The sequence below is a fragment of the Pistacia vera genome, unplaced genomic scaffold (assembly GCF_008641045.1).
Source record: "Pistacia vera cultivar Batoury unplaced genomic scaffold, PisVer_v2 Contig284, whole genome shotgun sequence".
Classification (NCBI taxonomy): domain Eukaryota; kingdom Viridiplantae; phylum Streptophyta; class Magnoliopsida; order Sapindales; family Anacardiaceae; genus Pistacia; species Pistacia vera.
Window position 1 is genome coordinate 224197 of NW_022196095.1, and position 26133 is coordinate 250329.

General features: G+C 35.0%; 6 protein-coding genes across 6 annotated transcripts; 1 reads left to right on the plus strand and 5 right to left on the minus strand.

The window, feature by feature from the left end:
- Positions 1-482: 482 nt before the first annotated feature.
- On the minus strand, positions 483-5721 carry LOC116134214 (the record flags this gene model as incomplete). The annotated part of the gene is made up of 13 exons (XM_031419889.1): positions 483-764; positions 840-992; positions 1340-1468; positions 1565-1704; positions 1797-1901; positions 2043-2122; positions 2539-2603; positions 2794-3306; positions 3794-4416; positions 4568-4636; positions 4864-4973; positions 5140-5248; positions 5629-5721. Coding segments are annotated over 13 exons (2337 nt in total), but the record flags the coding sequence as incomplete, so codon positions are not given.
- Positions 5722-5784: 63 nt separating this feature from the next.
- On the minus strand, positions 5785-10521 carry LOC116134215. The gene is made up of 10 exons (XM_031419890.1): positions 10233-10521; positions 9632-9690; positions 9143-9251; positions 8867-8976; positions 8571-8639; positions 7805-8419; positions 6797-7320; positions 6542-6606; positions 6046-6125; positions 5785-5904 (listed from the first exon to the last, which is right to left on the minus strand). The coding sequence occupies exons 1-10, from the start codon at positions 10414-10416 to the stop codon at positions 5785-5787; spliced, it is 1935 nt and encodes a 644-aa protein (XP_031275750.1). The 5' UTR covers positions 10417-10521.
- Positions 10522-11279: 758 nt separating this feature from the next.
- LOC116134290 (syntaxin-71-like) lies at positions 11280-13314 on the plus strand. The gene is made up of 9 exons (XM_031419974.1): positions 11280-11435; positions 11506-11631; positions 11727-11892; positions 12023-12108; positions 12220-12288; positions 12373-12417; positions 12671-12733; positions 12846-12922; positions 13054-13314. The coding sequence occupies exons 1-9, from the start codon at positions 11280-11282 to the stop codon at positions 13064-13066; spliced, it is 801 nt and encodes a 266-aa protein (XP_031275834.1). The 3' UTR covers positions 13067-13314.
- A 3793-nt stretch (positions 13315-17107) lies between these two features.
- Positions 17108-18761, minus strand: LOC116134289. The gene is made up of 3 exons (XM_031419973.1): positions 18503-18761; positions 18156-18220; positions 17108-17963 (listed from the first exon to the last, which is right to left on the minus strand). Exons 1-3 carry the CDS (start codon positions 18653-18655, stop codon positions 17366-17368), a joined length of 816 nt encoding a protein of 271 aa, XP_031275833.1. The 5' UTR covers positions 18656-18761; the 3' UTR covers positions 17108-17365.
- A 2097-nt stretch (positions 18762-20858) lies between these two features.
- Positions 20859-22338, minus strand: LOC116134291 (protein crumbs homolog 1-like). The gene is made up of 4 exons (XM_031419975.1): positions 22007-22338; positions 21633-21910; positions 21300-21361; positions 20859-21222 (listed from the first exon to the last, which is right to left on the minus strand). Exons 1-4 carry the CDS (start codon positions 22186-22188, stop codon positions 21007-21009), a joined length of 738 nt encoding a protein of 245 aa, XP_031275835.1. The 5' UTR covers positions 22189-22338; the 3' UTR covers positions 20859-21006.
- Positions 22339-25198: 2860 nt separating this feature from the next.
- LOC116134294 (E3 ubiquitin-protein ligase RHA1B-like) lies at positions 25199-25914 on the minus strand. Its single transcript, XM_031419979.1, has one exon. It carries the CDS (start codon positions 25807-25809, stop codon positions 25303-25305), a length of 507 nt encoding a protein of 168 aa, XP_031275839.1. The 5' UTR covers positions 25810-25914; the 3' UTR covers positions 25199-25302.
- Between the last annotated feature and the right edge of the window lie 219 nt (positions 25915-26133).

A 26133-nucleotide genomic window follows, 5' to 3' on the forward strand; every position in this document is an offset into this window, starting at 1 on the left:
TATAGAGTATGAATTCTTAGGTTTTTATCTTTTTCTCAACTGGGTTTTTGAGACCAACTTTCAGTTGCGACATCTTTTTCATTTCTTGGGGATTACCTACACGTCTGTCCAAATGGCGAAGAAAAACTATTCAATCTTTCTCTTGAAGATTTAAAATTTAAATTACAACATACAACAATCTAGAGCGGTCTTCGAGTGTTTCCATTATGATGTATGAAATAAACTAATCATATGAAAGATGTTATAAATACAAAAAATACCCTTTAAAACATACAATTGAAAGACCACATCTTCGCCCTAATGTCCTGCTCTGCCCCTAAAACTTATGAACAAGTTTTCTGCCTCACTTCTATCTCCTACCTATTTGTGTATAAATATTTACTTAAATGACGACCACCCCCCTCACTTCTATCTCCTACCTTACATTATAAGGATCCCACAACGAACAGCTTCTGTCGAGGAGTTTAAAAATGTCTTATTTGTCTACAATTATCTTCTTCAGATCAAATGTTTGAAAGATTCAATTGGTCTAGGCAGCTAAATGATTTTTTTTCCCTGCATGCCTAAAGAAATCACTTTTTTCCTTGGTGCTAAATCTGCAAAACTTTCTGCCTCTTCATTCCCTCCTATCACCTCTTGGGGTTGAATCCTGCGTAGTTAACTCATAGCTTGCTTCTACTGGCCCTGGATTCTCACTATTTACGTTATCGACTTTTGAGCAAAGGAAGAAGAAGGAAGACGTGTATATGGTGACATGCCAAACACTACAAAACCATTTAATACAACGAATATGAGAGAAATAGAGAGACAGAAATGAGAGACTAATGAATTCATCATACCTGTGCCAAATCCAGTAACTTTCACTGCTTTCTAACTTCCAACTTATTGCTGCCATTGCTAGTGCTGTGAAACCTACTAGTACAAATGCCCATCGGAACCGTAGCAATAATGTCTTGATTAAATTACGAACCCTTTGTGTAACAGTTTGCTGACTACAGTTACAAAAGAAAAAGAAATCAATTCCATTTGGTCTACTGTCCTGTATATCATACTGGCATAATCTCATGTGTGAATTAATTAGCTGGAATCTGTCATAGTATCCAATCACAAAAATCAGCCATGCTGCATCAGGATGCAGCATGGCCAGGTCACCAAAAAGCAGCAATACAGTTTAGAACTTATATTTATATAAACTTCAATTTGATTGAAATACGCTTGAAAAATTAAAAAGAAGAATTAAAGTAATACTGATATGTTCTTTTATTTTAAATGCATGAGGAGCCAATAGAAAGTTACATGAATAAAAGTTCAGGATTGACATGAAAAGAATATAAGTTACCTGTCCAGCATGTTCCTACAAAATCCAATTGAAAAGGAAAACAACCTAAACTTAGTAGAGAGCTCCACCACCCATCCAATAAGAAGACCCAGTATCCCAATCGCTATGACAAGCATAATATTGGAAGACCTACAGAGTTTAGCATGGTTAAATGCCTACTGTAATTACTGAGAAACAAAGTCCTGCTTTGAACAAAATTGAACTATATCTACTGGTTCAAGATACCTCGTTGCCTTTGTTATAGCCATAAGGGCTGTAAGGATAGCTACTGCTGTGTGAATTGTCCTTTTCAAAGCTTCATCAACAGTAGTTAGATACACGAAAGTGCTCACTACAGCCATGAAAGAGAGCCAGAAGTCCATGAACTGAAAGAATTGCCAGTACGCCTTATCAATAACATCTCAAACAAATAACCTTATGAAGCATGTGTGTATCCATATGGAAGGGATCCTCATACCTGTAAGACATTATAGGATAATGCACACCAGGTGCCAACATCACATGCATGATATAATCCACTTGAAATACCACTAGATGTGAAGAGTACCCATTCTGCAAATGCCTGCACAGAGAATTAATTGTCCTTTAGGTAACAGGAAAATTATTCGATGGATCAGAAAGCTCAGGCTAAATTTAGCTGATATGTCTTGTCTTGTCTTGTCCAATAGATATACAAATATGTGTACCAGACATAGAGCTTTACCTTCTTTCGAAGAGCACGATAGGCGGGAAGTAGAGCTGCAGCATTTGATGCAATGAGAGCAATCGATTGCCATATGTGCCCTACATCAGTTTTCAGCTGGTGGATTAGGTAAAAAACATGCTATTAGCATAATGCTAAGTCTCTTAGATTCATCTCATATGCATATTGTCATGAAAAGCTAAATTTTTTATCTCATCAGTAGAAAGTGGAAAAAGAAAACATGGACTGTTGGAAGATAGAACAAAATTATTGGCCATGACTTCCAGGTTTTTACCATCTTCTCAACTAATTCAGAGATCTACAGCTCCTTAAGACAAACTTGAGTTTTCTAAATCATTGCTTTTCTATAAAGAGCAAGGGGCAGCTTATTATCAGATGGACAGTTTGGATATGATTGACAAAAGAAAAACACTTTGGTAGCAATCTTGACATCATCAGCATCAGTGTATATCAGAGACTAAATGAATTTTTTCTTTAACTTCAAAGTAACATTTACCTTGATGAGATACAATTTCAACACTGCAGTCAAAGCCTCCATGGTCGCGATCACAGGAGCAGTAGCTGTAAAAAAGAAAAAAGGACAATTAAAAAAGCCACAGAAAGCAAAAAAACAAATACAGTTATAAGCTCCTGTATGCACGTATCAATGTTCCAACTATAATACTTCTGGGTAAATTCATTAAAAAAAATAGAAGACCACATAAAAAAATTTTAAAAATTTATGAATACGGGGAGAACTGTATATAAAAACCTGTATGATGTCAATCCACTTGCATCAAAAGCATATCTACATTGCCCATGAGATGAGCATCTTCTTGGGCATCTTTCAAGGGAAACAGACATGGTAGTCTCACTACTAGAGGTATTGGCATGTCTTATTCCAAAACCCCAAGTTCCTTCTCTAGCATATAAGATATAAAAATCAACCTTTTCTTCACTTGAATTATACAACTTGAAGAAAATAGAGCCACTACTGCTATTTGTTCTGTTTGCATAGTAATAGTCCCAGCTCTGAAGGGATGGTAATCCTCGAAATTTAGCATATATTTCAAATTTCATCTTTGTATCTGATGTCAGTTGGATGTGGATATTTCCTCCAGCTGCACCAACAGGAACGTCCATGAGAAAATAAGTCCAAATATCATCTGATTCTCCACCATAAGACGAGTTGCTTAAAAGAGGTTCAAGAGGAAAATCAGCAGAATCTGTGGGGACTTTTCCACTGACTGGTATATAACTGAATTCAAACAGGTATGACTCTCTCCTGATTCCTGTCTGCAGACAACCATTTTCAACTAGTCAACAAAATTACTTTGGATATGTTTCTTCAAGCATTAACAGAATACACACACAACAAAAGATATTCTATACATAATGTTAATGTAAAATGTAGGATGATGTAGATGTTTAAAGGTAAAATCTACAAGGTAACATATTCTTATTATATACTAAAGCCTGTCCTTTAATCATTTATTTTTCACCTTACAAGCCAAGATATTATTTAAACTCAAGCCTCCGAAAGATCAATTTCCTATTCATCCAGCAAAGGGATCAAAATGGGATCATGGAGACACTTGTTTACATTCATATACACAATGATGCAATTTGGCATGCAAAACATGAAACTGCACTTCCATCCTAAGCTTAAAATCTAACAGTCACCATATCAAAATACCCGTATATATTTCTGTTCTTGATCATAAAACTCAACATAATATTAGAAAGGAGACCTTTAGAGGTGCAAGGAACACAATCTCACCTGAAGATTATATATTTCCCACATACAATTCAACCCTGCCTTTCCCATAGGACATTCAAGTACTTGCCATTCCAAAGAATAGCAAACTTGTGCATTAGTATCATGAATCTCTCCAAGTTCTTTTGAAAGATTAACAGGTATAACAGTAATATACCAGCGACCAACCTTAGGTGAGGGAATAGTCAGTGGCTCTTTATGTATATCAGCCGAAAAATCATACAAGGTTGCTGAAGGCAGTGCACCATGACGAGCAAAACACATTATGTTAGTTCCACTAACATTTACAGAGTTATTTGAAGGTGTCATATTGAAACTGACATTCATAGCCATAATGGTTAATTGTTCTGTGATTCCCACCACATCCAAGGAGTAGACATTAGTTTCACCAATTCCATGGCAAGGTGTGTTAAAAGAGTTTCTGCAAGAAACCACATTTATAGTTGTCCCGTTGTTCACCTTACTATCAGAAAAGTTTCCAGTAAAATTATAACTGTCAGATCGAGCACATGATAGAGGGTTGACTGTCTGGTTGCAGAACTGGCCCCATATTGTTGAGGTTGTACATCCTTCCACACTCATGTTGGCAATAAAAGAATATGATGAGCCTCGAACAATCTGCAGTACCAGAGAATTAGCTGCAACCTCATTTCTCAGAAATGTTTGCAAGATTCAGGAATTTGTGGAATCAAGATCCCTTTAACGAAGAGGACAAAGAAGTTAATCAAAAAGAGTAATAGGAAATAAAAACTAGTTATAATGATCATACCATCTTTGATTGCGTCCTTGTATCTCCAACGCCATTGAAAAGACCAAGATACCAAACTCCTGGAGATATCTGAGTAAAAGACACATAAGTTAAATGCTGTCAACTATTGTTAACAGACAACAAATTTTAGAAAGAGCAATCACAATAGTGTTTGTGAAGTAAACCATGCGCCACCTTACCATAAAAAGGATATGGAGACAGAAAGTAAAACTAATATAAACAAAGAAAAATTCAGGGACGAGTTCTATTCCCATATAAGAAGAAATCTATTTAGCAAAAGTAAAAAAAAGATAAACCTGCTCATTTGTCAACTTCACTGATATATTTTTCTGCATTGGAAAACACTGCTCCACATACTCAAGATCTTCTAACCCCTTGGAAGATCCATTTGAGAGAGAACCTAACACTGCAAAAGAAGATTTTTTTCCAAAGGTATTTGAAATTATTAATCTTGCATATTTGAAACAACAAAATTGCACACACAGGCCGGTTGGGTCTTCATGTACCAACCAACAGGAAATTAAGAAAAAGGGAAGATGGGGATTTCTGAGTTCAGTTTATACAGAGCATACCTAAACCATTTAGAGCTGTCTCTGAGACATCCGGCAGAGGGAGACTGCCATCCCTCAAGCAGATCAATGGCAGAGTGCTTATAGGAACCTTTGCTATTCTTTTGACATCCTGCAAAAAAAAATTGAACAATAAGCTAATAGGAAAGCAAATGAATCGTATGGAACAGAATGAAAAGGTGATCTCGTGCATTCCCTTCAAAATTCAAGCCAAAAAAAGTTTTTGAAGAAAAAGAAAACATCAAGACAAAAATAACTTCAAAAATGATCTTACAATCAATTAAAGCATCAAACATGCTTAAATACAGATATTAATTACATTTGTAGGGCATTCTTTTGCAAATCATGTCTACAAGGGCTTGTAAATTAAAGATAATATTAAATTCAAGTAACCGGAGTCCGAAAAGAAACTAAAAACTCAGTAATAAGGCCCAACAGCATCTGTTATGATAAAAAGACCTCACATTCTTTAAACAAAGATCTGCAACTTACAAGGTCTACGTCTGATTCCAACTGTATAGACAATGAAGAGAACCATGCTGGCAAATCAACTTGAACAAGACACAACACCAAACCAGTTAGATATTAGCATTGTTAATTGATACCAAAAATAAAAAATAAATTAAGAAAATAAGAAACGAAATAATGTTAGCATTTACAAGACAACAGAAAATTATAGGATAATGCACACCAGGTGCCAACATCACATGCATGATATAATCCACTTGAAATACCACTAGATGTGAAGAGTACCCATTCTGCAAATGCCTGCACAGAGAATTAATTGTCCTTTAGGTAACAGGAAAATTATTCGATGGATCAGAAAGCTCAGGCTAAATTTAGCTGATATGTCTTGTCTTGTCTTGTCCAATAGATATACAAATATGTGTACCAGACATAGAGCTTTACCTTCTTTCGAAGAGCACGATAGGCGGGAAGTAGAGCTGCAGCATTTGATGCAATGAGAGCAATCGATTGCCATATGTGCCCTACATCAGTTTTCAGCTGGTGGATTAGGTAAAAAACATGCTATTAGCATAATGCTAAGTCTCTTAGATTCATCTCATATGCATATTGTCATGAAAAGCTAAATTTTTTATCTCATCAGTAGAAAGTGGAAAAAGAAAACATGGACTGTTGGAAGATAGAACAAAATTATTGGCCATGACTTCCAGGTTTTTACCATCTTCTCAACTAATTCAGAGATCTACAGCTCCTTAAGACAAACTTGAGTTTTCTAAATCATTGCTTTTCTATAAAGAGCAAGGGGCAGCTTATTATCAGATGGACAGTTTGGATATGATTGACAAAAGAAAAACACTTTGGTAGCAATCTTGACATCATCAGCATCAGTGTATATCAGAGACTAAATGAATTTTTTCTTTAACTTCAAAGTAACATTTACCTTGATGAGATACAATTTCAACACTGCAGTCAAAGCCTCCATGGTCGCGATCACAGGAGCAGTAGCTGTAAAAAAGAAAAAAGGACAATTAAAAAAGCCACAGAAAGCAAAAAAACAAATACATTTATAAGCTCCTGTATGCACGTATCAATGTTCCAACTATAATACTTTTGGGTAAATTCATTAAAAAAAATAGAAGACCACATAAAAAAATTTTAAAAATTTATGAATACGGGGAGAACTGTATATAAAAACCTGTATGATGTCAATCCACTTGCATCAAAAGCATATCTACATTGCCCATGAGATGAGCATCTTCTTGGGCATCTTTCAAGGGAAACAGACATGGTAGTCTCACTACTAGAGGTATTGGCATGTCTTATTCCAAAACCCCAAGTTCCTTCTCTAGCATATAAGATATAAAAATCAACCTTTTCTTCACTTGAATTATACAACCTGAAGAAAATAGAGCCACTACTGCTATTTGTTCTGTTTGCATAGTAATAGTCCCAGCTCTGAAGGGATGGTAATCCTCGAAATTTAGCATATATTTCAAATTTCATCTTTGTATCTGATGTCAGTTGGATGTGGATATTTCCTCCAGCTGCACCAACAGGAACGTCCATGAGAAAATAAGTCCAAATATCATCTGATTCTCCACCATAAGACGAGTTGCTTAAAAGAGGTTCAAGAGGAAAATCAGCAGAATCTGTGGAGAATTTTCCACTGACTGGTATATAACTGGATTCAAACAGGTATGACTCTCTCCTGATTCCTGTCTGCAGACAACCATTTTCAACTAGTCAACAAAATTACTTTGGATATGTTTCTTCAAGCATTAACAGAATACACACACAACAAAAGATATTCTATACATAATGTTAATGCAAAATGTGGGATGATGTAGATGTTTAAAGGTAAAATCTACAAGGTAACATATTCTTATTATATACTAAAGCCTGTCCTTTAATAATTTATTTTTCACCTTACAAGCCAAGATATTATTTAAACTCAAGCCTCCGAAAGATCAATTTCCTATTCATCCAGCAAAGGGATCAAAATGGGATCATGGAGACACTTGTTTACATTCATATACACAATGATGCAATTTGGCATGCAAAACATGAAACTGCACTTCCATCCTAAGCTTAAAATCTAACAGTCACCATATCAAAATACCCGTATATATTTCTGTTCTTGATCATAAAACTCAACATAATATTAGAAAGGAGACCTTTAGAGGTGCAAGGAACACAATCTCACCTGAAGATTATATATTTCCCACGTACAATTCAACCCTGCCTTTCCCATAGGACATTCAAGTACTTGCCATTCCAAAGAATAGCAAACTTGTGCATTAGTATCATGAATCTCTCCAAGTTCTTTTGAAAGATTAACAGGTATAACAGTAATATACCAGCGACCAACCTTAGGTGAGGGAATAGTCAGTGGCTCTTTATGTATATCAGCCGAAAAATCATACAAGGTTGCTGAAGGCAGTGCACCATGACGAGCAAAACACATTATGTTAGTTCCACTAACATTTACAGAGTTATTTGAAGGTGTCATATTGAAACTGACATTCATAGCCATAATGGTTAATTGTTCTGTGATTCCCACCACATCCAAGGAGTAGACATTAGTTTCACCAATTCCATGGCAAGGTGTGTTAAAAGAGTTTCTGCAAGAAACCACATTTATAGTTGTCCCGTTGTTCACCTTACTATCAGAAAAGTTTCCAGTAAAATTATAACTGTCAGATCGAGCACATGATAGAGGGTTGACTGTCTGGTTGCAGAACTGGCCCCATATTGTTGAGGTTGTACATCCTTCCACACTCATGTTGGCAATAAAAGAATATGATGAGCCTCGAACAATCTGCAGTACCAGAGAATTAGCTGCAACCTCATTTCTCAGAAATGTTTGCAAGATTCAGGAATTTGTGGAATCAAGATCCCTTTAACGAAGAGGACAAAGAAGTTAATCAAAAAGAGTAATAGGAAATAAAAACTAGTTATAATGATCATACCATCTTTGATTGCGTCCTTGTATCTCCAACGCCATTGAAAAGACCAAGATACCAAACTCCTGGAGATATCTGAGTAAAAGACACATAAGTTAAATGCTGTCAACTATTGTTAACAGACAACAAATTTTAGAAAGAGCAATCACAATAGTGTTTGTGAAGTAAACCATGCGCCACCTTACCATAAAAAGGATATGGAGACAGAAAGTAAAACTAATATAAACAAAGAAAAATTCAGGGACGAGTTCTATTCCCATATAAGAAGAAATCTATTTAGCAAAAGTAAAAAAAAGATAAACCTGCTCATTTGTCAACTTCACTGATATATTTTTCTGCATTGGAAAACACTGCTCCACATACTCAAGATCTTCTAACCCCTTGGAAGATCCATTTGAGAGAGAACCTAACACTGCAAAAGAAGATTTTTTTCCAAAGGTATTTGAAATTATTAATCTTGCATATTTGAAACAACAAAATTGCACACACAGGCCGGTTGGGTCTTCATGTACCAACCAACAGGAAATTAAGAAAAAGGGAAGATGGGGATTTCTGAGTTCAGTTTATACAGAGCATACCTAAACCATTTAGAGCTGTCTCTGAGACATCCGGCAGAGGGAGACTGCCATCCCTCAAGCAGATCAATGGCAGAGTGCTTATAGGAACCTTTGCTATTCTTTTGACATCCTGCAAAAAAAAATTGAACAATAAGCTAATAGGAAAGCAAATGAATCGTATGGAACAGAATGAAAAGGTGATCTCGTGCATTCCCTTCAAAATTCAAGCCAAAAAAAGTTTTTGAAGAAAAAGAAAACATCAAGACAAAAATAACTTCAAAAATGATCTTACAATCAATTAAAGCATCAAACATGCTTAAATACAGATATTAATTACATTTGTAGGGCATTCTTTTGCAAATCATGTCTACAAGGGCTTGTAAATTAAAGATAATATTAAATTCAAGTAACCGGAGTCCGAAAAGAAACTAAAAACTCAGTAATAAGGCCCAACAGCATCTGTTATGATAAAAAGACCTCACATTCTTTAAACAAAGATCTGCAACTTACAAGGTCTACGTCTGATTCCAACTGTATAGACAATGAAGAGAACCATGCTGGCAAATCAACTTGAACAAGACACAACACCAAACCAGTTAGATATTAGCATTGTTAATTGATACCAAAAATAAAAAATAAATTAAGAAAATAAGAAACGAAATAATGTTAGCATTTACAAGACAACAGAAGAAAAATAATAATAATTGAGACACAACAGAAAGAGTTCAGCCATTAGGTCACTTTCTATTGACGACCAATTCGAGCAACAAACTCATCATTAACTACTACTCAAAATCAATTAATCGCAATCCCAAATCCAACGCGAAAGCTGACATTTTAACTGATTCTGCAACAAATATGTAGTTTTGATCGGTAAAACTCAAAGAGTAACACTTGTAATACGAACATCATAAATTAAGTAGCTATTAAGAAAACAGAAAACGGTGATTCTTGCATTAAATCTGTTTAAAAAAAAAAAAACCTCGATAATTGTCCAATGAAAAGCGTAATTAATAAACTAAAACTACAACACCAGAGTTAACTAGAAGCACACGTGAGAGTAACAACAACAATCAGCAAACGCATTGATTAAAGAAATTTGATGACATACCTCTGATATAACGCGAATCAAATGGTCTGAGACGGGTTTCAGGGTATCTAAAGCTAGATACGGAGAAAGTGTTATACGTATCGAGCTCAACAAGCGAAAAACAGCGAGTACTGGAAGAGGAAAAAATCAACAAAAGAGTGAGAATCAGATAAGAACAATGGTACAGAATCAAATTCTCTACCATTTTTCTTTAAATATTTCGGGGAGGATTCTCTTGGAACAAAAGATAAAAGAGATGGTTTTTAATAAAAATTTTGGTTAGTGTGAGTGGTTAAGGAAATGGGTATTTAAGTTTCTTTCTTTGTTTAATTAATAATACAATCGAGAATTTGTGCCACGGTTGACTTGTGTTGGTCAAGCAGCCAAGGTAATCGAATCGAAGGAGCCGAGGATTGCAAAAACCACGCGCCAGTAAACAAAATGATCGGCCACGCCCTTTGGCTCTCAAATGACTGGGTTAAGGTTATGCCTAAGTGGGAAATTACATATATATATATATATATAGGAACTTCACCTTCTTTCTACTGTAAGAATAAAGAATCTTTGATTATACTGCAATTTTAGTTTCCACTTTATTTTTAAAACTACCATGTGTTACTTATGTGTTAACACGTAATATATTTCCATCATTACTATATTTGCAATATGTAAGGAATTAAATGAGTAAATTAATAATAATTGAATAGTAACTACCAACTTTCTCACGTGTGAAAAGCAAAGTCGAATACCTCGTGCCTCATGTCTCATGTCTGAAACCGAAAAAGTACAAGAACAAGACGTCTTGTCCAATATGCTGAGAATGGGCCCCACGTAGTTTTAAACATCCACCTGGCGAGCATCAAACGGTTATCACATAAAGTTAAGCATTGTACATTGTAGCACAAAAATAATCAAGAAAAAAGTAAAAAACTCCTTTTTCCCTCCTCCTTCATTTGGCTCTGCCATCTCCGTCTCCACGAGGACGACGACGTCGTCTTCTGCTTTCTCTTCAACTTGGTTAACTCGGAAACCCTAACTCACGCCTAATTCCTAAACTCCAAAGCAAAAATGACTGTGATAGATTTGATCACCAGAGTCGATGCGATTTGCAAGAAATACGAAAAGTACGATGTCGATAAGCAGAAAAACAACAACGTCGCCGGCGACGACGCTTTCGCTCGCTTATACGGCGCTGTAGAGGCGGACCTCGATGCTGCTCTCCAGGTACTTTATCGTTTAATTTTAGCATACTCTTTTCTCTCATAATTTTAATTTTTTTTTTAATTTGTTTAAGAAATCGGAGGCGGTCGCAACGGAGAAAAATCGGGCGACAGCAGTTGCCATGAACGCGGAGATTCGAAGAACGAAAGCTAAATTGCTTGAAGAAGTCCCGAAGTTACAAAGACTTGCTTTTAAAAAGGTCTAATTTTTAATTTAGACAGTGAATTGTGACAGAATAATATTCGTTTTGTTGATGGTAGTGTATTAACGAATAAATGAATGGGTTTGGAGTAGGTCAAAGGGCTTTCAAAGGAAGAGCATGAGGCTCGAAGTGATTTAGTTGCTGCACTGAAAGAAAGGATTGAAGCGATACCTGATGGATCAACAACTGCAGCTAAACAAAGTGATGGTGGGGCAACTTCGACCTCGTATACAGGAATCAAAATTGATTCATATTCAGGTATTAATAAGGAAGGTTAAAAATTTGCTTTCAGAGGAGGTTTGGGGATTAATGGGGAATGAAAGAAAAGGGTTACGTGGTCTATAATTAAACTGTTTGATCTCAAATGTTTTTACTTGAATTATGTCAGATGGGAAATTCGATAATGAGTACTTTCAAGAAACAGAAGAGTCGAACCAGTTCAGGCAAGAGTACGAAATGCGGAGGATGAAACAGGCAAGTCTATTGAATTGGTGGATGGATTATCGTGGTTAAGGAAATTTATAAGCTAAGTGTTTTTTATATCATGATTCATGAGTTGAATGGGGTGAATTTGAATTTATGCAGGATCAAGGTTTAGAAGTTATAGCAGAAGGATTGGACACGTTGAAAAACATGGCACATGACATGAATGAGGTTTGTTTGTGTAAATTCTTTCTGTTATTTGTGATGTAAAAGAAGTGGAATCAACTGTTATTTTCTCGATTGTCGTTTTGGCAGGAAGTGGACAGACAAGTGCCTATGATGGATGAAATAGATGAAAAGGTAATTCCCTATTGCTTTAATCATACCCACTTCCTTTATCCTTCCCAATCTGGCATGGGATCATAACAATATAACTTTGTCATCACAATACCACTCCTTTGAAGGTTATGGATTCCATTGTTATGATATTAACTTCAGTTTCCCTGAATACTTTTATTTATTTATGAGGGATTACCTGTCTTTTTATTCACTTTAAAATGAGTCTCCTGTATTGAAGGGACTTACTTGAAAGGTTTTATTTAACATCATCCAGGTTGACAGGGCTACCTCTGACCTCAAAAGTACTAATGTGAGGCTCAAGGATACTGTAAACCAGGTAAATTTATTAAGTGGGATAAGAAATTTATGGTCCAATTATTTATTCGTATATTAAATGAATGCCCTACCTCTTATTTCTGGTTTCGTTTTGTTTATTGATTTTATTTCAGCTGAGGTCCAGCCGCAACTTCTGCATTGATATCATTCTGTTGTGTATAATCTTAGGCATTGCTGCCTATCTGTACAAGTAATTATTTCCTTTGCTTGAAATGTTTGTATGACTACTGATGTTGAGATACAATGTTTTTTTTTTTTTTTTTAAAAAAATTCTTGGGTCAATAATATTTGATGAAACTAATAATTGTTGCTTTGTTGCAGTGTGTTGAAGTGAAATTGGTGTTCAACCTACAACTTCCACGACCTCTCTACTTTTCCAGGTCATGGGTCTTCTATGGCTTTAGGTTCTATTTGCGTTAACTTCTCCACTTGTATGTATTGTGGTATATTGTGTCTCCCTGGCTTGAGGATTTTTAGTGTTTATGTATAAAATTATATTTTTGGCCGTTTTATGGTAACTTTTTATCTTGTTTCATATACTAAAAATTTCGGCAATATGAGCTCCCATTTGTTTTATGACAATTTTCGTTAACAATATTTGTCAAAATCTTGATTTGATGAGAGAATCTGTACAAATTTCGAAGAAGTTTTAAGTTGAAATAAAAAAAAAATGAACAAAGTTTCTAATGAATTTCGGAACCTAACGGGTTCGTCAGAAAATTATCAGTTTTACCTTTGATTTTAAAAATTAAAGGTACAAATTGTTAGTTTCTAAAATCAAGAAGGTGAGATTATTCTCTATTTTATAATTTTGTTATTAGATTTTTGTCTTTTTAAATGGTATGTTTGTAGAAACAATGGCATTAATATAATGTTAGATAAAATATTAAATTAATTCATTTTTAAATATATTTTTAGCAAAAACATTATGTTATGTAAGGTGGTGGTTGTCATCTCACACACACGCATAAGCGCGTGAGTACACAAGTAATTTACCCATATGATTAGTTTTGATATTCCCTGTTGGGGATCAAAAATAAATTAGTAATAAATTACAAACTAGTAAAACTACTAGAGCTCCTTAAATGTCCCTGCTTCTTTTAGCACGACCACACCCTACGTGAAACTCGCAACTCAGCCACACCCTACTCGAAACTCGCAATTAAACCACAACCCTTTCTTCGCATTATCAGACTCTCACCCTAATTTGATGTGGAATTCTGCGTACCTCAACGCCTACACTGGTTCCTTTGGGTGGTTTAGNCACAAGTAATTTACCCATATGATTAGTTTTGAAATTCTCTGTTGGGGATCAAAAATAAATTAGTAATAAATTACAAACTAGTAAAACTACTAGAGCTCCTTAAATGTCCCTGCTTCTTTTAGCACGACCACACCCTACGTGAAACTCGCAACTCAGCCACACCCTACTCGAAACTCGCAATTAAACCACAACCCTTTCTTCGCATTATCAGACTCTCACCCTAATTTGATGTGGAATTCTGCGTACCTCAACGCCTACACTGGTTCCTTTGGGTGGTTCAGTAATTTGATAAGGGCTCTTAGCCTAATCATAGTCAGTAAATTCGCTAGTATAACGCGAATTATTATAATTCGCAAATTTCCATATTCTATCCATGAATTATATGCTTCAGGTTTTATTTTCATATTTTGTTCGTATCTGAATTTTTATAAATGAATTTTTTACTATTTATCGTATCATGCCCATAAAATTTTTGTATCTTTTTTTTTCCTGTACCTGTATTTACTAATTAAGGTGAGTTTTTATTATAGACTATAATTTGAATCTTAGTTATATTATTTATTTATTTTATTTGTTTGGAGCTCTCATTCGACTTTAAATTTTAGTTTGTTATGTGTTTGATTTGAGACTATAATTGAATCTTGGTTATATATTGTATTTTAGTCTGGAGACTATAATTTAAATCTCAGTTATATATTATGTTATATTATTAGGTCTAATAACTATTAATTAATTGAATAGTTTGCATTTAAAATGCTATATTGATTTTAACCAAGTGATCCATGAAAAGTGCTAAAACTAAGATTGATATTATCATATTTTTCAAAACATATTATTGATAATAAGTCGTATTAAACCCGTATATATTTATACTGTATTTTTCCTGTATCTGAATTTATATAAACGTATTTTTTATCATTTTCTGTATCATACCTATAAAATTCTCGTACATTTTTTAGTCGTACCTGTATTTACTAACTAGACTCTTAAGTGTATTACTCAAAAAATCTTGAGTTCGAGTTTTTCCCGATTGTTAATAAGAATGACCGTTACCTGATGAGTATTGTCAGTGCTGCAAAGAAATAGCTTAGGTTATGACCCAAAAGGAAAAAAATACACCGATTCATCCAACAAAGTAACTTAAACACCTTCTTTCATTTTAAAATGGGCCAAATACACAAAAATTGTTGTTAAATCATATTCTAATTTGTCTTATTATTTAAATATAGTAGTGTTTACAAAAATTTCAGGATTAACATAAATATGTTGAAGCTTTATTGTATGAGTGTTTAATGTAAGACAGTTGAGCTTGGCACGTATGACATAACATAACTAGAAAGTAGATGGTCTTGTTTCAAAACAAAACAAAAAACAACTAGCAATATATCCCAAGTTCCCCAACACACGACGACGCGCTCATATAAAACGCATTTCCCCATGAAAAAATAAAATAAATGTCGATGACAATGGATACCGAATTGTTTCTTAGCGGGCAACCGCAACGATGGCTCTGGATGCAGTGAAGTGAAGAATCAAATAAGAGTGGGGAGTCTTTTGCAATATATTTACCATGTGCTCCACCCTCATTACCGATAGATGATTTTCTTCCCTGAACCAAAAAAAAAAAAAAAAAAAAAAAAGCGAAACTCCCGGCAGGATGGTGTACTTGATGTGTACTAGAGTCTATAGACATAGTAAGACTAAGACTAAGAGAAACAAAATCAAAATACGAACGTGACAGTTTTTAATCTAATCAATTTCCCACACATTTCATTAATCATAACTATTCCTATGCCCTACTCTGTAGAGTAGCTAGGGTTTATTATTATTATTATTATATACTCGTTTTGGATGGCTTAGAGAAAAACCTTTAATTCTACCCAGTCAATGGATGTAATAAAAAGTAAAAACTGACTTAATTCTAATTATATAATCGAAAACTAGGTATTGAATTTTTACACGTGACATAGTTGAGTTCGTGGTTGATACTTTAACTAATAAATTTAAACACAAATGACGTTGACATTGGAGTTTGTCTTGCGAAGTTGGCGTCCACAAAGTAACTTCGACCCTGCCCCTATTTATGAATTACAATTTCTAATCTAATCTAACCTAACCTAACCATTTTCCTGATTTTACCAAGTGTGGGATGTTATATTATAATATTACATTTTGGAAAAAAGTTTTAATGGTCCATTATTGTCACCTTCATTGAGGCAGTGACATACACAGTGCCCCACTTTGCCGCTCACTCTTTAAAAAGTAATAAACTAATAAATACATTATTTGATGTTATTATTTTTATTTTTCCATTATATTACTTATGAAAAATGCTAGAATAGTAAACTTCTTCTTACAAATTTCTTTTCAGAATTTCGGTGTGGTAGCTTGTAATTGATCAGTTTATAATGGGTCTTATCTGGTCTCATCTGATAAATTGCGTCTGACCAATTGCTAGCTACCATGTCGGAATTGTGAGAGAAAATTTGTGAGAAGGGATTGTGGGTGTAGCATTAGTCATTATTTATTAATGACATAGTTATATGCAAAATTAGTTAGTTTTTTTTTTTTTCTTTTAAACTGATGGTTATTTTAAAATTCTTCAAAAAAAATTTAAACTAATTTAAACTTTAAGCAAATTTAATTTAAAATAATTACTCATAAATGACATGATGGTAAAAGAGTAAAATGAGGTTCTATGAACTTCTAAGTTCGAGTCTCCCAAGCAATAATAAGGGTGGCCACTGACCTACTGAAGCTATTACCCGTCTGATAGTTTTAAGACTCCGAAAGATTAGTTGAGATACATATAAGTTGGCTCAAATACCCTCGATAATAAAAAAAAAAATATTTAAAAATATTTCATAAGAGAGATGATTGAATATACTCCCAGTTACAAAGATATCATAACTAAGATGGTTTTCAGTAAAGAATTTCCATATTTTTAAACTTTTATCTTACAATTATAACTAATTAGGTTTAAGTTTAACTCTAAGGAAAATAAATTTAAAATATTTGAAACCTAATAGACATTCGCAATCACTAGAACCATAAAATGCCACGTCATTACACAAATAAAAAATCAACGCAAACCAACAGCACAGGCTGAAATTACAAAAACACCCTTGCATTTCAAAACAGTGATTAGTACAATTCCTCGGGTCCAGTTGAAACACACCGTAGACATCCTCCTACTGCCATGTTAATCGAGTGATGCTAATCTCACCAGTCAAAAAACTTCTAAATTCTAATAACCCTAAACAACTTACCCAAAGTTAAAAACAAACCTAAAAGAAAAATAAACACCGATAATTTTCAACCGATTAAATACAAGAACAACAAACCAACATCAGTTTTTCCCCATTCCATCTACATAAGCGACTTCAATGATCTTGCTTTCACTGGTTTCCTCATTCTCTTCTTCCCACTATCTCCATTCTCGTCATCCTCATCGTCTTCGTCATCTACAAAATCAATATCTTCGATTTGAGAAGAAGGCGGCGTTGTACTCTGCTGATTCATATCCTCAACTTCTCTATCTTCAACCTTTTTCCCTTCATTTACTTTATCACCTCTCCTCTTGCCCCACAAAGGCCCAAACCCAGAATAATAGTAAAATTCATATGGATTGGACGACGATGACGAACCCTTCTTGGCCCGAGCTCGGCCTCTACGCACTGCTATTCCCTTATCGGGTTTCTTACTAAAAGAAGAAGTGTTATTGCCGTAAGATTTGGTTAACGATAAGTGATGGTCGCACATGGTGTACCCATCTTTGGCTTCATTTCTGCATTGCCAGCCCTTGCCGTCAGTTTTGATACAGTACAACGTTTTGTATTCTTTCTCAAACCCAAATTTATCTTCCATTTTCGTTTCTTCATTATCTTCCATTCCATTATCGTCAATAATCATATCTTCGACCTTGAACATCACTGCCTTCTCTTCTCCGTCCATCATCGAAGCCACGCTGCGTATATATAGAACACATTTACAACCACAGGCCACTCATACTTCTTACCCATTACAAATTTTGGATAATTACTGCTATACCATACAACTATTCCAAGTGATAAAGGAAAAACCCTAATGCTCCAAGGAGAGAAAAATACGAGATAAAATGTGTATTAAAGATTCGATTTGAAGAAGAATAGTAGATTACCTCTCAACAGCGCCGATAGAGTCTCCAAAGCTCCCATTTCCCGTAAAGCTATCTTCTCCTTCCAACTGATAAATAAAACGCAGGAGAATGAAAAGCAAAAGAAAAGATAATAGCGCGAAATGGTGACGACCCCATACCCTAATCGGCTATTTGAAGGAGAATACACGACAAAAACGAGAAAATTTAGGGTTTTAATGAAACCCTAATGGGATATAATCACAAAACCCTAGAACCCAGAAGAGAAAATGCAGGTAAATGAAGGTAAAAGGAGAGAGCAGTGAAGAGGGTTTTGGTAGATCTGTGATAATATCGACAAAAAAGAGATAGATAAAAACACACTAACTCACCTGAGGATTGAAAGATGGGTAGGTCTCTTGAGAGAACGAAATCACATCCCATGGCGACTGGTTCAGCTGGCACACGTGTGTCTGCAGACTCTCTGGTGTTGAAGCGTGCGAATACAATATCGAAGAGAGCTTTGCGTTTTTGCGAATCCTCATATTCAAAGATAGATAGACACAGATGTAATAGAGACAGCTATTTATATTAGATCTTAAGCTTTTCTATTTTCTATTTTTCTATTTACTTTTTTTTTTTTCACTTCTCTCTCTCACAGGCCAAGCCGGGTCTCTCTCTCTTGGTTTTATTTTTGCAGATCTCACAGAACTCGATAATCAGGGTTTCTTAACTTTCTGTTGCTTTCTCGGCCCTTCATATGTTTCGTTTCGTTCTTTTCTCTTGACATTTTTACCCTTTGTTTTTCATTAATTTCCGCATATTTCTTTGGGAGAAAAGAAAGCTGGCCGCTATTACACGTCACGCTAGTTGTCCAAAGCTATTGTTTTTCTTCTGTAGCCTGAGAATTTATCATCTGCAATCGCTTACATCTTAACCTCCAATGGCTTCTCAAAATTAAGCAAATTTAAATGACTTATTGTTTTTGAAACAAAAAAAAATTCAAACATTTTATACGATTAATGTGATATCAAATGAATAAAAATTGAAATTCTAATAAAATTAAATAGTTTGTATATATAATTATTTATTTTAAAATTTTAAGAAAACCTACGTGGCATGTTTATAAATTTATGTGAAGAATATATGACTGCGTGCGTGATTGTGGCAATAGGGGAGGAAGTCTGTCCAACATGGAGTAGGGGTATTTAGGTCAATAAGATTAGTTCTAAAAAAATACATTAAAATACATATAAACCAAACATCTTTTCTCCTAGAACAGAGAGGAAATAATGAAGCGTGAAGACACGCGCTAAAATGCACGCTCGTATGACGAAGTGGCAAACAAGTATGGCCCATATTAAAAATGGATTTGATGAGTGTACTGCATCGGTCCCACTCTTGTGAACTCAATAAACGGTTTTGGATGCACAAGAAGTAGATAATACAGTGCGAAGAGTGCAGAGAATTATCCAGAGCTAGTGTTAGAATGTGTAAATTATAAGAGCAGAATCTGATAATTCCAAAACATAGCGTAATAGTAATAGTAATAATAATATGAATCATATGATTCTATTTTAGGCTATTTTCGCCTACGTGTAAGTTAAAGCATTTATCCTAGGCCAGAGGTTGTCCCTCTCATTAAAAGCTAGCTCTAATTACAGATATAAAGTTGAGTTGGATTTATATTTTGAAGATTCTTTCTAAAGCGGTGATGGAGATCATGTTTAAGATGTGGAGTCAACAACAGTTGACCTTCAATTACAAATTTTTTTAATTTATTTTAGAAAATTAATTCTCTTTTTTGCTTTTATTTTAAAATCAATTTATTTTTCTGAAAGAATACGTGGCATTAATCAAACAAATTATAGTATATAGTTCGTATGAAGGGAATGAGTATTTGTTTTAGTAACTGGTGAGGGGATAAAGTGTATTTTGGTTGGCGGAGGACCGAAACGTTGAAACATACTTTGTGCAGTTAAAAAGGCGCACAGTCTTTTCAATTAAAAGCAAATATCATCCACCCCAGAAAAATTTAACTTCATCACTATATCTCCGGACCCCCTATAAAATGACTAGACAGGACCTCTTGTGTGGGGTACCGTTATCTACGCTTCCACCCATGTTGTATCACATTTTGTCACTAAATATATCAATTAATAACAAAAGTTTGTAAAAATAATTATTATTAATAATTAGTTAATGTTCAAAATTTAATATAATTAATTTTAAATTTTTATGGGGTAGATTATGGAATCTGAGAAAATCCGGTGATGAGTAAGGCTGGATAGACACTATTCGTTGATATTTTTCTTCTGTGTTTGTGTGTGATTTAATTCTTCAGTTTTTAAAGGTTTCTTCTTGTTTGTTTTTGAAGGGTTTGTGCATGATCCAACGGTGATCAATAAAAAGTCGGCAGATATTGTGACGCACGTGTTTTTAGTACATAAAAAGTTAAGAGAGGAAAACTCAAAAGCACCAGCCACCAGCATGTAAGTCAATACAGTAAATAGTTATTGATGGTATTTGTGAATGTATACATCTGTTCTTTGCTTCAGTTCTCGCCCCGCCATGATGATGGAATTATATTCTAACTTCTTTTGAAGTAACATATGACAGTAGTTAGATAGTGCTGCTGGTGTCAAAAAGATAGGAGATAATTCATGAAATTAGGAGTCGGTGTGGGTGGGTGGTGTCAGCACTGCTATTTGATTTGATTTCTCTAAAACATCATTAGACATTCGAACCAAGTTTATAAACATATTTTATTTGAAAACAAAATCCAATTCAATATGATACCGGAAAAATGAACATAACCTTAGATTACTCTACATCTGTGACCATTTCCCATATAAGATGCCCATCTCAAGTGCGGGCAAAGATTATATTAATTAAATTAAAGATGCGAAGTATCCCTGAGAATAACATCAGGAACCATTGAATCATCCTCTTCGTCATCATCCAATATGTCATGAGGAGTCTGCATTTGTGATAGCTGCTGGAATTTTGGAGCAGTACTCCGCACTTTCTTTTTCAATAATTTCTTCGCATAAAAAGTTCCCCCTGCAACTGCTCCTACTGAAAATAAAACGCCCAACACCACCATTGTCCACTATGAAGAGAAACACAAATGAACCTCATCAGTTGAGCTCGGTGATAAAGGGAAAAGAAAAGAAAAATAATACTCACATTTGTATTGTTAATACTTCCGACTTGGGAAAATTTGGTTGTGGTTGAATCCCTAGATGAATCTGAAATAATTTGTGTGATATTTGTCAGAACCTGTATAAATTAACCTAGAAAATGTAGAGAGAATGGAAAGTAAGACACGCAAAACATAACTCAAGTGTTAACTGTGTAATTTAGCTAGTTAATCATTTTATGATCGTGTTGTAGCTAGGAACATCAATAGTTATAGATTCAAACCCAAATTAGATCTACAGTACTGGAAGTCTGCAGGAAAAGTTGTACACATGTATATATAATTTAACAACTAGTAAAAAACGTTTTTGATAAGCACACCTGTTAGGGGTTTTGTTGGGACAGAACAGTCGGCACTTCCTTTCCAATCAGGCGGACAATTGCAAGCTTCTCCTTCAACCAAGCACTCAGCTAGATGAAAACAGAAAATTTGACCACAAGGCACCCCGCGATGCTCACAATGCTCTCCTGTATACCCTGGAACACACTTGCACTCATATTTCTCACCCTGGACAATCTCTTTACAACTTCCTCCATGTTCACACCAAAACGAGTTTGTTCCATCACACATTGTCATCTCCTCATCACAAAACTCTCCTCTGCATATACATTCCAAACACGACATTAATTTTCCATTATATACCTTCATTATCATTATTGACACAATATTCTAGCTTCGATTTTCTTTTACTTACCCGAGAAATGAGCGATCACCCTCTAAGATGGTGGATGGATCTGGAAGATTACAAATGCAACCACCGCTACTGTTGCACGACCCAGTTTTGCATCTTCTGTCATCGCATGGTAAAGAATTCACATTCAATGATCCAAGCAACAAGTAAATAACTATAAGCACAAATTCAACTAATCTAGGCATCTCAAAATGTTGAGAGAAAGACAGAGAAAGGTAGTTTTGATTGTTCTTGTCATGTGTGCTTTCTTTTTTTGTGTTATACAAAAATTAAGATCGACCAATAAGAGAGTCTTCAGGTTTAAGCAAAGTTAGAGAGAGAGAGAGATGGATGGAGGGAATGATATGTTGGTTGTGAGATGAAAGCGAAATTGAAACTATCACAGACGCATTCAGTTAAAATTACGTATACTAGGCTTGATAGTAATTGTATTTCCTTCATTGGACTGAAGGACAGATCTGGAATTTAATTGTTTCCAAGGTGTTTTTGGTGAAAGGTAGAGTGTTGTTTCATTTTGGAGGGTAGTGAAGTCAAACAATGCATGGTAATAGTTTATTCCAATTTTGATCCAAGGAAGTCATCACTATCAACGAATCACGTTTATCGAGGTTTAAATCAATAGAGACTTGGGCTGAGCTTTAAGAAAAGAAAGCAATTGGGCCACAAGCAGAACTGAACTTCTGCTTTAAAGTGGCCTCCTCTTGGGGCCTAACTTTGCTTTACGACTAAGAGGGCACCGGCTTTGGGCCACAAAATATTTTCTTCACGTTTAGGTTAAAGTGTGTAGATACAGTTGCATCAATCATAAATTTTGATGTTGGTGGGCCACGATAACAGATGCGTATGCGCATGTAGAATGGAAAATAGGTAACCTGGGTGGCTGACCCTAAAAAAAACACAAGGATTTAATGGGTCTTGTAAGTTCGAGTTTCCTTAATGATAAAAGAGTAAAAAAAAGATATAATATAAACTCTCAAGAGAATGATTTAACATGATTTTTTAAACTTGAGTTTTTTTTAGGGTAAAAAAATAAGAGAATGATCTAATATGATTTATCAAGTTAGAGTCTCCATGATTACTAATAAGAGTTGCTCCTGGAGTTTGTACCGACCAATAATTTAAGGACTAGAGGATGGCCAAAGTATATGTAAACCTGGACACCAGTTAAAAAAAAAAAAGAAAAAAAAAAAAAGAAGTTACAGTAATACTGCCCTAATGAATGATTTATTTTTGTACAAACAGGGCCTGTTTTGTTCTATCAACTTAAGTTATTAGTACTCATGGTACAGAGATTGCTGCTACCGAGGCACATGATTTGTACCTTCCTAGTTCGCAGTTCCACTATATTTCATCACGAAAAAAGAAATCATAACAATATCTTAATGGAAAACCAGAGCTACTGTGATTATTACTCTTAGATAAGATTCTTTTACTTTCTTTTTACGCTAAGCATCAAGCATAGGATACTCTTTCAAAGTCTGTTAAAAGTCTTTCGGCTTATGATTATTATATGATGATGATGATGAAGAAGTTAGATCTTAACCGTACATAAAATTTGATTTATCATAGAGATAGTTTCTGTACCCTTTGAGATGTTACATATACTAAAAGCAGAGCCAGAGCCCCATTCATTATTTGTCTTATTGTACAGTTTAGCAGAGATAGCTTAGCTGTAACTACAGCTTACAGAGCCTGAGATAGGGATGGCTCAGGCGCAATATCCAATGTTAAATTTGAATGCACCCACCACCACCGACCTTTTAGTGTTACTTCTTATCAGATCAACATGAGCTCGCAAACACAAACCTGACCTGCACTACTCATCATCATTACCCTGTCTTCAACCTGCTGTAATTATTTGCTTTGGAAATTATAATTGGTTAAGTCCTTCTCCTAATTAACAATAAACATTTTAGTCTTAAAATAATGGCCATAATTGAATTCATTTATGACGATCCATTGACACATACTGACAAGATCCTAACAAACCGGTCAGCCACCTGCTTAACAAACTTAATTTAATACAATATTTCAAACCCCCTTGAGAAACCAAACCACATACCTACATACGTAACTTGAAACTTTCTAACTCTAATTTAATTCCTCATCAACGAACAGATTAAACCATTTGTTCTCTAGNCCCTAATGAATGATTTATTTTTGTACAAACAGGGCCTGTTTTGTTCTGTCAACTTAGTACTCATGGTACAGAGATTGCTGCTACCGAGGCACATGATTTGTACCTTCCTAGTTCCACTATATTTCATCACAAAAAAAGAAATCATAACAATATCTTAATGGAAAACCAGAGCTACTGTGATTATTACTCTTAAATAAGATTCTTTTACTTTCTTTTTACGCTAAGCATCAAGCATAGGATACTCTTTCACAGTCTGTTAAAAGTCTTTCGGCTTATGATTATTATATGATGATGATGATGAAGAAGTTAGATCTTAACCGTACATAAAATTTGATTTATCATAGAGATAGTTTCTGTACCCTTTGAGATGTTACATATACTAAAAGCAGAGCCAGAGCCCCATTCATTATTTGTCTTATTGTACAGTTTAGCAGAGATAGCTTAGCTGTAACTACAGCTTACAGAGCCTGAGATAGGGATGGCTCAGGCGCAATATCCAATGTTAAATTTGAATGCACCCACCACCACCGACCTTTTAGTGTTACTTCTTATCAGATCAACATGAGCTCGCAAACACAAACCTGACCTGCACTACTCATCATCATTACCCTGTCTTCAACCTGCTGTAATTATTTGCTTTGGAAATTATAATTGGTTAAGTCCTTCTCCTAATTAACAATAAACATTTTAGTCTTAAAATAATGGCCATAATTGAATTCATTTATGACGATCCATTGACACATACTGACAAGATCCTAACAAACCGGTCAGCCACCTGCTTAACAAACTTAATTTAATACAATATTTCAAACCCCCTTGAGAAACCAAACCACATACCTACATACGTAACTTGAAACTTTCTAACTCTAATTTAATTCCTCATCAACGAACAGATTAAACCATTTGTTCTCTAGTAGCCACAATAATAGTAATATATATAAGGGGGGAAAAAAAAAACAAAATTGGAACCCAACATGAAAAAAAAGCAAAGAAAATAGCTCCTGTTTGTAATATTCACTAGTGAATTTGTCCGGAGAAAATAATACGAGTAATTAACTTTTTATGTTATTACGTACCAAATTTTCAAATTTTTTTTTCATGTATATATACAACTCAACGCACAAAAATCCTTCACCGATTTCACCCCTAGAAAAAGTCTTTACAACCCTGGAATCGAACTGTACTCACTGTAAAGATCACCAACCCCAGAAGCAGCCCAGAGCCGTTGATTAAACTCCTCTTGCATCTCATCAGGCACAAACGGTGTCCTACAAAGAGGACATGTTTTTTGATCGTGGTCCATCCAAGGGTCCAAACAAGCCCTGTGAAAAATGTGCTTACAGTTCCTCAACCACCTGATCTCTTCTCCACCTTCAAACTCATACAAACACACAGCACAATTTTCTGGCGACTCTCCGCCGACCACCAGGTCCTGGAACTTGATCACAGGTAGGATTTCTCGGATCAGGAGAGCGGATACGGGCGGGTTTTCAATAATCCGGGTCGAGCTTGAATCGACCCAAATGACATCTGTTTCGAGAAAATCAGAGAGGCCCAGATATTGAAAGAAGCAGAAAATGATGTTTCTGATGAAACCCAGAAAGAAAAGTGTGTGAACAAAGAGCTTTGGCAAGAATACTTCTGTGTACCCGACCGGGAAACCCATGGAACTTAATTAAGAGAGAAGAGTTGTTTATGAAGTAGAGAGTTATGGTTAGCGAGAGTTATATAAAGAGAGAGTTTTCTAAGAGAGAGATAGAGGAAGCTTCTGTTTCGGCTACGGCTTGTTTTAATGCTTTCTATAATTTATATATATGAGTCTATGATTGTATTTTTAGTACAGAGTACCATGAAGGTGATACAGTTACAGACTGTCGTTTTAGGGTTTAGGATGAGCCAATTAAAATAGACGTTAACGGAGCTTCATTAGGTGGGTCCCACATCAAGAAGGCAATTTAATTGGTGGGTGAGCCATTGATAAATTTTGTTT

Bases quoted from the DNA above. Each gene is read 5' to 3' on its own strand.
- LOC116134215 (XM_031419890.1), bottom strand. From the start codon at position 10,416: ATGGTAGAGAATTTGATTCTGTACCATTGTTCTTATCTGATTCTCACT. The intron at 8,977-9,142 runs GTATGCTCTGTA...CTTCTTTTGCAG, and splicing joins GACAGCTCTAAATGGTTTAG to TGTTAGGTTCTCTCTCAAAT. The intron at 7,321-7,804 runs GTGAGATTGTGT...GGTTGTCTGCAG, and splicing joins GGGAAATATATAATCTTCAG to ACAGGAATCAGGAGAGAGTC.
- LOC116134290 (XM_031419974.1), top strand. From the start codon at position 11,280: ATGACTGTGATAGATTTGATCACCAGAGTCGATGCGATTTGCAAGAAA. The intron at 12,109-12,219 runs GCAAGTCTATTG...GAATTTATGCAG, and splicing joins AAATGCGGAGGATGAAACAG to GATCAAGGTTTAGAAGTTAT. The intron at 12,289-12,372 runs GTTTGTTTGTGT...TCGTTTTGGCAG, and splicing joins TGGCACATGACATGAATGAG to GAAGTGGACAGACAAGTGCC.
- LOC116134289 (XM_031419973.1), bottom strand. From the start codon at position 18,655: ATGAGGATTCGCAAAAACGCAAAGCTCTCTTCGATATTGTATTCGCAC. The intron at 18,221-18,502 runs GTGAGTTAGTGT...TTTATTTATCAG, and splicing joins ACCCATCTTTCAATCCTCAG to TTGGAAGGAGAAGATAGCTT. The intron at 17,964-18,155 runs GTAATCTACTAT...ATATATACGCAG, and splicing joins TCTATCGGCGCTGTTGAGAG to CGTGGCTTCGATGATGGACG.
- LOC116134291 (XM_031419975.1), bottom strand. From the start codon at position 22,188: ATGCCTAGATTAGTTGAATTTGTGCTTATAGTTATTTACTTGTTGCTT. The intron at 21,362-21,632 runs GTGTGCTTATCA...AAATTATTTCAG, and splicing joins CCCAACAAAACCCCTAACAG to ATTCATCTAGGGATTCAACC. The intron at 21,223-21,299 runs GTGAGTATTATT...TTCTCTTCATAG, and splicing joins GAAGTATTAACAATACAAAT to TGGACAATGGTGGTGTTGGG.
- LOC116134294 (XM_031419979.1), bottom strand. From the start codon at position 25,809: ATGGGTTTCCCGGTCGGGTACACAGAAGTATTCTTGCCAAAGCTCTTT.